General features: G+C 39.2%; 1 protein-coding gene across 1 annotated transcript in view; it reads right to left on the bottom strand.

The window, feature by feature from the left end:
• Positions 1–15163, bottom strand: part of cemip (cell migration inducing hyaluronidase 1) — a 166355-nt gene that overhangs the window by 30775 nt on the left and 120417 nt on the right. Inside the window, exons 19-22 of the mRNA XM_077591982.1 lie at positions 14902–15033; positions 11264–11299; positions 7937–8074; positions 4720–4900 (exon numbers count right to left, since the gene is read on the bottom strand). Of these exons, the coding sequence (XP_077448108.1) occupies positions 4720–4900; positions 7937–8074; positions 11264–11299; positions 14902–15033 (487 nt within the window). The remainder of the gene's footprint in view (positions 1–4719; positions 4901–7936; positions 8075–11263; positions 11300–14901; positions 15034–15163) is intronic.

The following is a 15163-nucleotide window of genomic DNA, read 5'->3' as shown; positions in this document are numbered from 1 at the left end:
CGTTCGTAAGTAGGGGAGTGTCTGTACATACAAACTCTTATACACTCACACATCGGCTCAGTGAAACTGCTCATGGCCATTGTTGGCTTTTATTGATGCGTAGACCGTGTTGTTTTACCTCGTTTTGTCGTCGGTCTTTTGGTCGCCGGTCTTTTGGTCGCCCAGACCGTGACAACGGGCGACCAAAAGACCGGCGACCAAAAGACCGGCGACCAATCGACCGCACACAGTGTGTATACGCGAGAGGATCTTGAAGCTCCGGAAGATCTTGAAAGAAGTCTCAAAACTGACAAATCAAAAACTTAAACCAATATGTACCTCGTTATCCGTTGATCTTGCAAAGTCAAGTGGGGGGAAAACACATAAAAAATGTCTAATGCCTTGCCCATATCAATAAATGGGCCATCTCATCAGGTTGAGCTACTGCTAACAGAGTACTTTCGCTATTAAACCATTAAAAATTAAAAGACCGGCAGAAAATTCAGACTAATATCTCTTTTGTGATTGACGAAAGCGTAGTAAATGTGTTTATGGATAGAGTTGGCCGTACTAGTAGGCAAGGAGTGCAAAAATACAAAACCTTTCACGTTTGGCAGGACGAACAAGATATTAACTCGGAGTGGTGGCCTAAAGTTTTTAACACAACTGTCGGGCTGTAACATAATAGGGTTAAATATAATGTTTCAGCATTTAAGCAGTGTTCGTGTTCTTTTATTTATCCTGAAAGATTTTTTATTAGAACGCAGACGAAACACAGATCAGTTTTAGCGGACACTGGTTAATACGGGATGAATAAATTATCTAATCTAATATGGGATGATTAAAGTTATCTAATCTACGCCACTGTAAGGAATTAATCAAAATATATTTCAATAATTGGGTGAAAATTATATACTTATTTATCTCACCAATTTCGTCATACGCAGCTGGGTATGATGACAATTAGGCTTTTGACGAATCAATGATGATGACAAATCCTGTCTGATTATTATATATATATACGTATATATATATATATATATATATATATATATATATAAATATATATATATATATATATATATATATATATATATATATAAATATATATATATATATATAAATATATATATATATATATATATATATATATATATATATAAATATATATATATATATATATATATATATATATATGTATGTGTGTACCGTAATTACTCGACTATAACACGTATATTTTTGCTATATAATTAATTCCAATAGTTGGGGGTGCGTGTTATAATCAATAACTAAAATAAATTACAAATTTTCGATCGAAAAAAGCATTGTCAAACTCACTTTGACGCACGGACATTGTGCAATTTCCAACTTTGAATTCAAAATACACGCATATTAAAGATCGTCAAGCCTCACAAACATCACAATCCTGCATTAATAAGCTGGAAAGTAGAATACTACATTGTAGTGTAGTACGTACTTGTATTTAAAAATATGTCCAGCGGGGGGCAGTACATTCCCTTGTTACATGTGATAGTCTTTTCCATTGTGCATATCTTCAAATGATTTATTTATTCAATTTGTATGTTCCTTTTCTTGTTTGAGAATGACAATAGATATTTGAATTAAAACATGGTATTGTCAATTGAAATGTAGTCAATGTTCAAGGAAGTCTAAAAGGTATTGCAACATAACATGTCTACATGATATGTTTGTCCACTCTGTGTATCATCTATTGCCCTAAAATTCAAACGCATAATTCCCAACTGCACGACACTCGACACGCTCGTACCTGAAGATTTCTCTATCCGGTTTTGAACAAAACAATCGTGAAACGAAGAAAAAAAGGTAAGATTTCTGATTTTCGTCAGCGGGAAATTTTAGGTGCGCACTATATTCGAGTACTGCGTTTTTCCAGATTTTTTTGGCCCAAAATTACCTGCGTGTTATTTTCGAGTGCGCGTTATATTCGAGTAATTACGGTATATCAGTGGCGGTCCCTGCATTTTCTCGTAGCGCCTTCAACGGGTAAAATCCACTTCCTAGCAGCATTTAATGATTAAATACAAATACTGGAGCTTTTCAGAATTTACAGCCGGGGGGTGATTTTCCCGGGAAAAGACAGCGATGAACGTCAATGGCGTACCGGCAAACATTGCCCGAAAATGGGGTAAAATCCAGCCGAAAAAAGCATTTATTGATTAAATACAAATATTGGAGCTTTTTAGACATCAGAACCGGGCCCGGAGTATCATTTCCCCGGGAAAAAGACAGCGATGAACGTCGATATGTCCATACGCGAAACGGCAAAAATTGCACCAAAATGGGGTAACATCCACTTCCTAGCAGCATTTAGTGATTAAATACAAACGTTGGAGCTTAAATACAAACACCAGAGCTTTTCAGATATCAGAACTTGGCCCACAATTGAAATATTATTAGCAATATAGCCATATTTTACTCACCAAAAATCCTTTTTAACTGTACACAATATCCACCCTGCTTTCTTTCTTCCTTCTTTTATATCGCCATCGAAGCTAATGCTGAAAGTCGAGCCTGTTCTGTCGTATTTCTGGCATAGTCCGTCTTGAAAATGGCTTTAAATCAACACAACAATATACAGTTTGCTAGCTCTGGCTAATCACTAGCCAGTTATAGTTGGTGAAAGCGACGACGTATCCCTACGCCTGCGACAAGGCAATGACGTATCCCTACGCCTGCGACAATGCATTGTGGTGTTGCCAACTCGAAATCTGATTGGTTAAAGCAACAGTCTTATCGACGCTTGTCTAATGCAGCAGAGCCCGCAGAACTGATTGTGAAGGCCTTGAGGCAGATTTCTGACCCTTGCAAACAAACAGAATAGTTTAGCAGATAACTATAGCCTTAAAAACACACATAAGAGGCTGTCGGAGGTCAGAGAGGAAAAAAACAACAACATATTATATACAACGATCAATGATGACAAATCCTGTCTGATTATTACCTCTATTTCAATGGCATGCCGTTCTATTTTTCAAACTTTACCCCCTATACAAACAAACCCATATATATATATATATGGGTTTGTTTGTATAGGGGGTAAAGCAGTAGGGGAGCGTCTGTATATATAATATATATACACACACCGTAAAACCTCTATTTGAGCGGCACCTCTATTTGAACGTATATATATATATATATATATATATATATATATATATATATATATATATATATATATATATATATATATACGTTCAAATAGAGGTGCCGCTCAAATAGAGGTTTTACGGTGTGTGTATATATATTATATATACAGACGCTCCCCTACTTACGAACATTCGAGTTATGAATGCAGCATCTACCTTCCTCTGCCCAGTTCGTTGCAGTGCGGAAGGGCGTGAACGTATCTCCAGTGCGCAAAGAACTTTTTTCATTTTTATAATTAAATATCTCGTGCATCCATTATTCGATATGGTTGGTGAAAAGCGAAAGGCTTCTATTGAGGGAGGTGCAAGGAAGAGGCAATCCATTTCATTTGAAATGAGTGGCAATAATAACGAAGCTTGATGCACGTGACAAAGTGGTGAGCGTTGCACGGGAATACAACTTGAATCGTTCGATCGTCAGTACCATTTATAAACAGAAAGATCGAGCAGCAGGACCCAAATATTGAACGTTGCACAAAGTTTGCAAATCAATTGAATGATGCCATACAGTGCTACCGCATCATTTATAATGAAAAAAAGGAAACTGCAATCGTCATTAGATAGCTTCTTTCGGCCAGTTTCTAGTAAGTCTCTCTCTCTCTCTAATGTATATATACAGTACTGTATGTATTCTCTCCATTTTATTAAATGTTTTTTTTCAGTACAAACCAATGCGTGTTACTTATACAAGCCTTAAACATACAAATGCATTTATATAAAACTTCAATATACTTATATAGGCCTTAAACATAAATTATAATACAAAATATAGCACTGAGCAACTTTCGAACAAATTCAACTTATGAACAATCGCTCGAAACCTAACTCGTTCGTAAGTAGGGGAGCGTCTGTACACACACACCGTAAAACCTCTATTTGAGCGGCACCTCTATTTGAACAGCACCTCTAATAAAACGGCACTTTGGGGGAAGAATTGAAAAATAAAACGCACCCTCTAATTGAACGTCACTATGGGGGAAAGTTTGAAAAATAGAACGGCACCCTCTAATTGAACGTCACTACGGGGGAAAGTTTGAAAAATAGAGCGGCATGCCGGATCATCGGTTCTTCTATGTTTGGCAAGCGCCTTCTTGACTGGTATTCATACCGTTGTCACATTAGCGATGCTACCAAGAAGAAATTGAAGAAGCTCCATATTGATGTCCCCGTGATTCCAGGAGGCTGCACCAAATTTATACAGGCCCCCGAGGTCTACTGGAACGCCCCATTCAAGGCCAAAGTCCGACAGTTCTACGAGAACTCGATGTTTTGCACGGCGAGAAGAGTTACACAAAATCCGGCAACATGCGACCATCATCAATGGAAGTTTATTTGAAATGGATTGTCAATGCTTGGGATCAGCTGCTGACATTTTTAACGTACGAAAAAAGTTCTGGAACCAATTAATTTCTTAAGTAGAGGTAGGACTTAAATAATGAGAGTATTTTTTTGGTGGATACTTTCAAAGCATTCCAACAATTACTGTAGAAAATTGTGATTGTTGTGAAATATTTTTACTTTGTTTATGAATTTCAACATACTGTTGACTTACCGGTACGTGGTCAAAGGTGATGTCTGTCACATTATTGTTGGGGCAACTCTGCCATGAGTTGTTAAGCCTAAAGCCAAAAGCGCTGCTGTGGCGTCCCTCCAGAGCAGTGTATTTACGAAATGTACAGTTTTGTACATTGATGGGCCCATCGTAGATCTGCATGCCCCGAATAGGGAAATCACTATATAAACAAACCCACACATCAAGGCATTAAACATAAACTTTCCAACTCTCTTTAGACCTTACTCCTGATGGTCAGCTAAAAGCAAAACAAGTAAATGATTCCAGGAGCAATCTTAAGGCAATTTGATATTTTGAATATTTAAGTCAGTCTTGTATTTGCCAAATTATCCCCGTGATAATTGTTAATGCTCGCAGCCATATTTGTGCCATTTTGGTCAACAGGGGCTAGTCCAGGGGTGGGCAAACTATTCCAGAAAGGGCCGCAAGTGGGTGCAGGTTTTCATTCCAACCCATTAAGAGGCCAGCTTTTCACCAACCTACAAGTGCAATTATTGGATTGCAGTCAGGTGCTTCTTGTTTTCTGTGGAAATCTAATTGATCTAATTGGTCAAAGTGTCTTTGCTGGATCGGTTGGAACAAAAACCTGCACCCACAGCAGCCCTCGAGGACCGGTTTGCCCACCCCTAGTCACATTCCTTCATAATGCGGCTAAAATGAACATTAGAAAGTGACATAATTTTTGGCAAATTAGAAAGTAGGCACAAATAGTATAACACCAAATACTTATCAAACGATACAAGTTTGCTCCAAGATTTGCCCACCCGCCCTAAAAAAAACAGGCCAGAAATTTAGATCATATCTTGAATTTATTTTTAGGAATAAATATGTTGCATTATTGGCAGGGCAATTTTTTATTTGATCAGAAACCAAGAGCAAACAGATGTTAAGATAACAATAATAAAATGGAGAAACACTGGCTGAGTAGGCATCTGTAAACAGAATAGTTTATCAGATGACTATAGCCTTAAAAAACACACACAAGAGGCTGTCGGAGGTCAGAGAGGAAAAACAACAACAACAACATATTATATACAACTATCGACTTATAGGGTTCTGTCTCAGTTGTGGGTGCAATTTCTGTATTTTGCCTATACACAAGGCACTTTGGCTCAATGTGCAATAACACTGCATGCTAGCGTATGTTTTTAAAAAAAGGCAACAGGAACACTGATTGTGATTGTGCTTACTTAACGTAATGTGTACTCACGTTTATATAAGTCAAAGCATCCAAACATCTAAAAATCCCTCTAAGTCCTCATTTTCTGTATGTGACATAAACCGACCGAGTGGGCAAGTTCGCTGTCCACCACACATGGTTACATCTCATAAAAGTGATGCAGACCGGCTTAGGCGAAAGCGTGCCTTGCTAGCCAACACTTTACCCTCCACAAATCATTGCGTAACTCGGCCGACGTTTCCCGCCAGTCTTGTATAATTATCTTATTTTCACACATAATGGGCGCACCGACTGAAAGGGTTCTGTCTCAATTGCAGGTGCAATTTATGTTTTTTTGCCCATAGAAAAGACGCTTTGGCTCAATGGACGCACTGCACTTCAATGGTCGTGCTAATATGACACATATGTTAGCATGGATGGTAGCATTTGTTTAAAAAAAAAGGCAACTGGAGCAAAACTGAGTTTGATTTTGTTTTATTGACGTAATGTGTATTTGCGATAATATAAGTCAAAGCATCCAAACATCTACAAATCTGTCAAAGTCCTCATCTTATGTATTCGACATAAAGAGTGGCCAGGTGGGCGAGTTCATCAACAATGCTGGGTTCCATCTCATTGTCGGGGTCAGAATTGTCGCCGTGGGGTTTCATAATAGTGATTCCAGCTTTGACGAAAACTCAAACTTCAGTGCTCGCCGGGGCATCGACAATCCATTCCAAATTGTCACATAACTCGTGCGACGCTGCCTGCCATTCTTTGTACGGAACCACAATGTTTGCCATCTGTTAATTCATCATCCCCAAGCTGTTCGCAACGCTGTTTCTTCTCGCTGTTATCCATGGCTTGAGTCCATTTTCCAAGCTTTCATACCCGCATTCTGTTGTCATTAACGTCAGGCCTTTCCTCTGAATAGTTGCTATAAGGTGTTGTTTCTTTAACTTCTGAGAATGTTTTTTAGGGTTAAAAGTGCCACGAGCATTGCCTTGCCATCTTCTGGGATGTTTTGAATTGATTTACCATAATGGTTGGTGTACACTGGCAGGCTATTTCTAGAGTGAACGTTCGTTGTGTTGACCGCAGTAAGTAGAATGTTGGCATGAAATGAAACCAATCAAGCGGTCGGGGTAATACAAAATTTTGAATTCAGTGCATAACCAAGGCGCACAGACTGATTGGGCGCCCTGTCCATTTTATATAATTTTAGTAATATGGTACTGTTTGCCATTGGATATCTATTGCTCCCAAGCCGTTTGCCTTACAACCGCAGAAACTCGGTATTGTCTTTTTTTACTTTTCGAAGATAATTTCCCAGCTCCCTCCACTTGCGAACCATGGACTCGTTTTTGTTGAGGTGCCTCGATGGAGCTAGATTTCCATGTTCCTCCGCATGGAAGATAGCTTCCAGTTTGAACTGCGCCTTGTAAGCGCATCTCTTTGCAGGTGCAATTTTTGGGGGTCAAACCGATAGGGTTTTGCAAAATGCATACCTAAATACGTTCCTATTGGTAAGCACTTTTTTCTTGCACCCCCTTTCAAGGCAGGCCTTTTCTTCTATATACAAATAGCATGTCGGTAAAAAAATGTTAATCCCATGGAGGAAGAAAGACTGAGTTGTGTACTTGATGTTTACTTCAACAAAAAACACATTTCTGACCAGAGTGCAGTAATTTGGGTCATTATAATGTGTGCACTATAAACTTATCAAGCAAAATTTCATATTGTGACATTAGAAATAATAAAATTAGGATTCACACACAAAAAACAATAAATCATCTGTGGTATATTTAATATATTATTGAAATTTGTTGTTTTACAGGCAAGAGCCAAACCAGATAAACAACACACAGGTTATTTACAGGCTGAGGAAATTCAATAAACATGAACAACTTTAGCACCAGTTTTGTTGATATTTTAAACCTGAAATGCATCGCTTGGATGTAAATCTGATGCATCGCTTTTTGGTTTGGGCTCTGCAAAAGATGTTTATGGAATAATGAGTTTTTGATTTTCACTTACATGACATGTGGGAGGGTCCTGCCTGACAGGATACTGTTATTCCCTGATAGTTGCATCCCATGATTGTCACTTTCCCCCACAAACAGGGAATTCTTCACCTGTTGATGAGAACCATCATCATCTGGAAACGTTCCTCCACTGCACACAAGAAGAACAAAGTGTTAGAAAATCTGAAGGAAAAATCAATAGGTACAGGTTCTATTTACTATTAGTCTTGCAGGTGTGTACAAATGTGAATAACTAACCCTATGGAGAAAGGAAGAAAAAAAAAGAAATCGCGAGATACAAAAAAAAACATTATATGAAAAGTATACATACATATATACTACCTAATACAGGTGGCGTTGCTGTTTCTATTTCTACTTTTACCAAGGGGGCATTACAAAAGGAGGGAATACCTAGTAACCGAGGGAAAGGAAAAGGGAAGATAGGTCAGATAAAAGTATGAACAGGTAAAAATGACTAAGGAATGTTAGTATTGTATAGTGGGGAAGAAATCCTCGAAGTACTTAGCCATGCATATATGCCCATTCTAATGCGTGTAGGATTCATGCAAAGAACAAGACTCGTGTGCACTGTCGCGTCCTAGTACCCATTGAGATGCCCTGGCGAATCCAAGTTGCTCCTTAGGCATTCTGGACATATTTTTTAGGTGCGCCGATACAATATGTGTATCATATACAGTATAGATTTTTCACATATACAGTGCCATGAAACAGTATTTGCCCCATTTGTGACTTATGTGTTTTTTGCATTTTTATCACACACGAAGGTTTCAAATCATTAAACCAATTATATGACACAGAGACAACCCAAGGAAAGAGAAAATGCAGTTTCGAAATGATGATTTTATTTACCAAGGCAGAAAAAAATTACAAACTTGTCTGGCCCTCTGTGAAAAAGTAATTGCCCCCTGAACCTAATAACGGGTTGTGGCCCTTTTGGCAACAATAACTGAAATCAAGCGTTTACGATAATTTGTGATGAGGCTTTCACAACGGAGGAATTTTCGCCCACTCTTCTGTGTAGAATTCTTTCAATTCTGCAATATGATGGGGTTTTCTAGCATGAATAGCTCGTTTCAGATCACATCACAGCATTTCAATAGGATTTAAATCCAGACTTTGACTTGGCCGCTCCAGAACCTTAACTTTGTTTTTTGTTTTTTTGCCATTCAGAGGTGAACCTGCTGGTGTGATAGATGTCCATCACTTTTTTTGCAATTCTTCTTGAATTTCTTTGGATCGTGGGGTGATACTCTGCTGTCAATCATTTTGCAGCCTACTTCAGTTTGTCTGACACATTCTATTTAAGTGTTTTCTTGATTCAACAGATATGGTGGTAATCAGGTGTGGGTGTGGCCTGTGAAATTGAACTCAGCTTTCCTAAAATTGCTATTAGTCACAGTTATTTTGTGATGTAACAAAGGAGAGCAATTACTTTTTCACAGAGGGGCAGAAAAGTTTGTAATATTTTCTGTCTTGGTAAATAAAATCATCATTTAGAAACGGCATATGCAAACAAAAATAAAACAGAAATCAGAAAGAGGGCAAATACTTTAACACTTTATGTACAGTGTCGTGAAAAGGTATTTGGCCCCTTCCTGTATACATACAGACATGCACGCACGTGCGCACACACGCACACACCTACACACATACACATGTACATACATACATACACATACATACACGTATACACATATATACATATATACATACATACAGTGGGGCAAATAAGTGTTTGGTCAACCACCAATTGTGCAAGTTCTCCTACTTGAAAAGATTAGAGAGGCCTGTAATTGTCAACATGGGTAAACCTCAAACATGAGAGACAGAATAGGGGGGGAACAAAAATGACATTGTTTGATTTTTAAAGAATTTATTTCAAATTACAGTGGAAAATAAGTATTTGGTCACCTACAAAGCAAGGTTTCTGCCTTCTAATGAGGTCTCCACTCGTTATGTGTACTTATAGCATCGGTTTTAACTCATTGTTGGTATAAAAGACACTTGTCACACAACCTCAGTCTCTCACACTCCAAACTCCACTAGAGAAAAAAATGTAGACCTGCACCAGGCTGGGAAGACTGAATCTGCAATAGCTAAAACACTTGGTGTAAAGAAATCAACTGTGGGAGCAATTATTAGAAAATGGAAGACATACAACACCACTGATAATCTCCCTCGATCTGGGGCTCCATGCAAAATCTCACCCCGTGGCGTCAAAATGATAACAAGAACGGTGAGCAAAAATCCCAGAACCACACGGGGAGACCTAGTGAATGACCTACAGAGAGCTGGAACCAGAGTAACAAAGGCTACTATCAGTAACACAATACGCCGACAGCGACTCAAATCCGGCACCGCCAGACGTGTCCCCCTGCTGAAGGCAGTACACATCCAGGCCCGTCTGCGGTTCGTTAGAGATCATTTGGATGATACAGAAAAGGACTGGGACAATTAAACAAAAATAGAACTTTTGGTAGAAACAGGTTCTCGTGTTTGGAGAAAGAATACTGAATTGCATCCGAAGAACACCATACCCACTGTGAACCATGGGGGTGGAAACATCATGCTTTGGGGCTGATTTTCTGCAAAGGGACCAGGACGACTGTTCTGTGTAAAGGAAAGAATGAATGGGGCCATGTATCGAGAGATTTTGAGTGAAAATCTCTTTCCATTGAAGATGAGACGTGGCTGGGTCTTTCAGCATGACAATGACCCCAAACACACAACCAGGGCAACAAAGGAGTGGCTTCGTAAAAGCATTTTGAGGTCCTGGAGTGGCTTAGCCAGATCTGAACCCCATAGAAAATCTGTGCAGGGAGTTGAAAGTCCGTGTTGCCCAATGACAGCCCCAAAACATCACTGCTCGAGAAGAGATCTGCATGGAGGAATGGGCCAAAATACCAGCAACAGTGTGTGAAAGGCTTGTGAAGAGTTACAGAAAACGTTTGGCCTCCGTTATTGCCAACAAAGGGTACATAAGAATGTATTGAGATGAACTGTTGGTATTGACCAAATAATTATTTTCACCATGATTTGCAAATAAATTCTTTAAAAATCAAACAATGTGATTTTCTGTTTTTTCCCCCCCCACATTGTCTCTCATGGTTGAGGTTTACCCATGTTGACAATTACAGGCCTCTCTAATCTTTTTAAGTAGGATAACTTGCACAATTGGTGGTTGACTAAATACTTATTTGCCCCACTGTACATGTTATGTTATAATGTAATAGGTAGTATTACTATATTTAATATCACTATTATAATATATCTAAAAATCTATAATAATGAAATAGGAAAAGAGGCTGAGCTTACATACCTTGCTAGAGTTAGACCAATGCCGTTATCTGCAAATCTGTAAAATAAATATGTTTAGTAACATCTTAAGTCACTAAACCTATGCTGCATATATATATATATATATATATATATGTATATATTTATTTTTAACTGAAGTAGGGTTCGATGAAACTGGTGGGGTTCAGTAGCTCCAACAAAGTTAAGAACCACTGATCTCGATATTAATACACTACGGTCTTTCCACATGCCTATAACTGTAATATTGAATAAATACACTTGTTGATAATTGTATTTTTGTGTATATATATGTATATATATGTGTATATATGTATATATATATATATATATATATATATATATATATATATATATATATATATATATATATATACAGTGGTCCTTCGTCATACGACCGCTCATCATACAAAATGCTCGTCTTATGGGGGAAATTTCGATCGAATAATTTGCCCGTGATGCGGTCAAAATTTCGTGATGCGACCAAGCCAGGTGGCCATGGCATTTTTTTTTGCATATCTTTCGTGTATAACAATATTTACGAGCACTGGATGAGTTATTCAGACCAGGAAACGCACAACGCGCATGCGTGGGGAAAAGAGGGCTTTCTGCGTAATGAAGTATACTCGTGCGCACAACACCGACAGGCAATGGCACTCTATCATAGGCGCCGTTCGAGGGGATGCGAACACAGATGCTACAAGCTAAAAGGAGCCGCTAGCCAGCACCCCGAAGCTCCCATGCGAATCCAACAAAACCACCCAGAACTGCCACCCAGGAACGTGGCGCCCTACGTTTTTCATCCAGCCGGAGATATTCGCACTGCCCCACACCTCCGGCTACCCCCTGGATGAACTAATCCGCGTTCCAGTGACAGCTCTAGCGCTGCTGAGGGTAATCCTCAAGCGCCTGAGGTGACCCAACAACAACAACAACATGAGCAGCGGCGTGATCGCTGATAAAAGACTGCTACTCGTTGGCAAGTGGTCGTGCGTTATTCGATTGTGAGGACATTTGTGTGCATCATTTTCGGAATATTTTGAAGGGAATAGTACGACAGCAAACAGCCCATCGATAGCGAACGTGAGGGTGGAGTGTTTGTTCCGTTTACGAGTGCGTTGTGTGAAAAAAAAAACGAAGCCCCCACCCCTTTTGTGCCCCTCTCCCCTCGGCGAAATCTGCCCAATTTTAGTTAGATTAAACACTTTATTTCTATTAAACCACCTGTTATTTATTACTTTGTCAATATATGGCAAATTATAAGAAATAAAACATTTTTTTCAATCCAATATCCTGTTTTTGGTGTTTTTTTCACAGAGTTGGAACAAATTAATTTGTTTCCCATGCATTTCAATGGGAAACTTCCGCTCGAGTTACGAGAATCTTGTCATACGAGCTCAGTCCCGGAACGGATTAAGCTCGTATCTCGAGGTACCACTGTATATATATATATATATATATATATATATATATATATATAAATTATATATATATATATATATATATATATATATATATATATATATATATATATATATATATATACACACACACATATGGTCAAGCGGGGCATGTTATCGTGTGTAGAGATGATGAGTCGATGTGTCTTGACCTCCACGGCAGAGGCTCCACCGAACCCCTGAGATCGACTGACCGAACCCCTAGGGTTCGATCGAACCCAGGCTAAGAATCACTGATCTAAATATAATGTATATATTTTTAAAAAAAGTAAATACTTTAAATACTGGACTCACAGTGAAAATAGTTCATTTCGACTTGATCTATAATCCTTATAAAGTGTGATTTATGGGTGTGTGAGTGTGTGTTTTTGTGTGTGTATATTAAGATTCTCTCGCTACGTTTGTCCAAACCGTACAACGTAGAGAGTTGAATTTTTTTATGGTGATCAGAAACGGCTGTCGGATCCTAATAGACAAGTGATTGCATTTCTTCACCTTCTCTAAGTGTGTAAACTCAACTTTTATTGCATGCATGAATCATTATTTTTACATGATGTGTCCTAAACGCACCGCGTGGCTGATTGGTCTGAGTTTCTAGGTGCCCCCCGGAACACTTTTTTTTGTTGTGACAGGAGTTACAAAACATCCACCATCCATAAATCACGCTTTATCGATTCTCAATTCCTTATAAAGCGTGATGTACGGATGCATGTGTATGTGTGTGCACCTGGAAACTCGGTGGCGGAAATTCTTCCCAAAATTACGTTTGTAAATGACGTGGAAAGGCGTCATATTTTCACTTTGGTTTACAATGTTTTACCAAAAATAACACCCAAACATTAGGTAAAATTTGTCAGCCTTTCTTTTGAAATTGATCGTCACGTTTCGATACTCCTGCTTCCGTATATATTATACGTTCCTTTTTTGCATACTTTACATACGTTTGAAGCGCAACAAGATGGCAGCACAATCTTCTGCATTCCAAAGTGGTGGCAAGGCTTCTCCCTCGGCGGGAGCTCAAGATTCTGCACAATCTTCTGCATTACAAAGTGGTGGCGAGGCTTCTACCTCGGCAGGAGCTCATGATTCTGCATCCATATCATGGTTACATAGCCCTGACCATGCTCAGATGCCTATTACTGAGTGTGTGGACTTAGCAGGGGCAATATCAGCTGTAGAGCCCACAGAAAATAGGGTGGTTCGGATGGCAAGGTGTAAGAAAAAGTCTTCGGCTACTTCAGCTACTGGGGCTGGTCAGACTTACGCTCAGAGAAAAAGTGGCCGGCGAATAGCCGCTCCGGCTATGGCAGCTGCTCGGGCTGATGAGACTGAGGAACTGTGTGCTATTCGCATTGGCCGAATGGCTGAATCAGCGACAGCTGCTGGGGCTGTTTTGGTATCCGACTGATGCTTTGGTTTGATTGAATTGAACTGCTGAAATGCTTCTCATATCATATCTGTACATTTTGCTTGATTGATTTGAAGTACTGAATTTCTTCTGTAGCATACCTGTTCATAATTATATACACGTTTGCTGTTATATGCGTGTAACAGAAATTTTCCTTTCTTATCTAACCGATTTTTCAAAACAGTTTTTTTAAATAGCGCAGCAATTGTCTTTTTGTTCTTCGCCGGGCTCCCCTGCTTGTATAAATCTAAAATAACAGGTTAATGGGAGTTTGAGTCCAAGACCTTGAAGGGCGGCACCCTTTCTTGTTTCGTAAAGCATGAGGACGGTCGAACTTGTTGATTAAGGCTGGTTTACCATGAAGCCAGCCAGCAACATCCCCACACATGAAGAGCGTCAGGCGATCCATGTGACCCTTAGCACTTTCAGTTCATTTTTGAATAAAAATGTCCGGCAATGCATCCTTGCCGCTGCCTCCCAGCTAGGGCTGCATCGCGGGGCAGACCTCGCTCATACAATGCTGGATAAAGGCTCGGCATTCTTTTTTTGTGCGCGATGCAAACTGTATGTAAAGTAATCCAAAGAAAAGGCACGACACCGTTTGTATTATCAGCGAATCATTATTCTTCTCTGTGAAATATCGCTTCTTTTTTTTTATACTTAAGATAAAAAAAATGCGATGTACTGAAGCCGCAAAGTGGTGAAGAATCACCGGATATATACACACGCACCCACACAAACACACAAATATATATAGACAATTTTTGTACTCACTGGCATTCATCCAGCCAGATATCTCCTCCTCTCAACCAAGCTCCATGGTCCTGGTTTTTGTAAGCTATAAAACGGTTAATGTGAGCTGGGACTCTGGGTTTAAAAGGATCAGCATCCTGATGCGGTCCATACCTAGGGAGACACACAAAAGCTTATCGACACTGAATAAAATAAAAGATGTGTTATTAGTATTTGGTCTCATCTCATCTTCTTCCGCTTATCCGAGATCAGGTCGCGGGGGCACCAGCTCCAGCAGGGAAGC

This window comes from Stigmatopora argus, chromosome 2 (genome assembly GCF_051989625.1).
Source record: "Stigmatopora argus isolate UIUO_Sarg chromosome 2, RoL_Sarg_1.0, whole genome shotgun sequence".
NCBI lineage: Eukaryota > Metazoa > Chordata > Actinopteri > Syngnathiformes > Syngnathidae > Stigmatopora > Stigmatopora argus.
The sequence above is the reverse complement of the archived record's forward strand: the minus strand, read 5'-3'. Positions and strand labels throughout refer to the sequence as shown.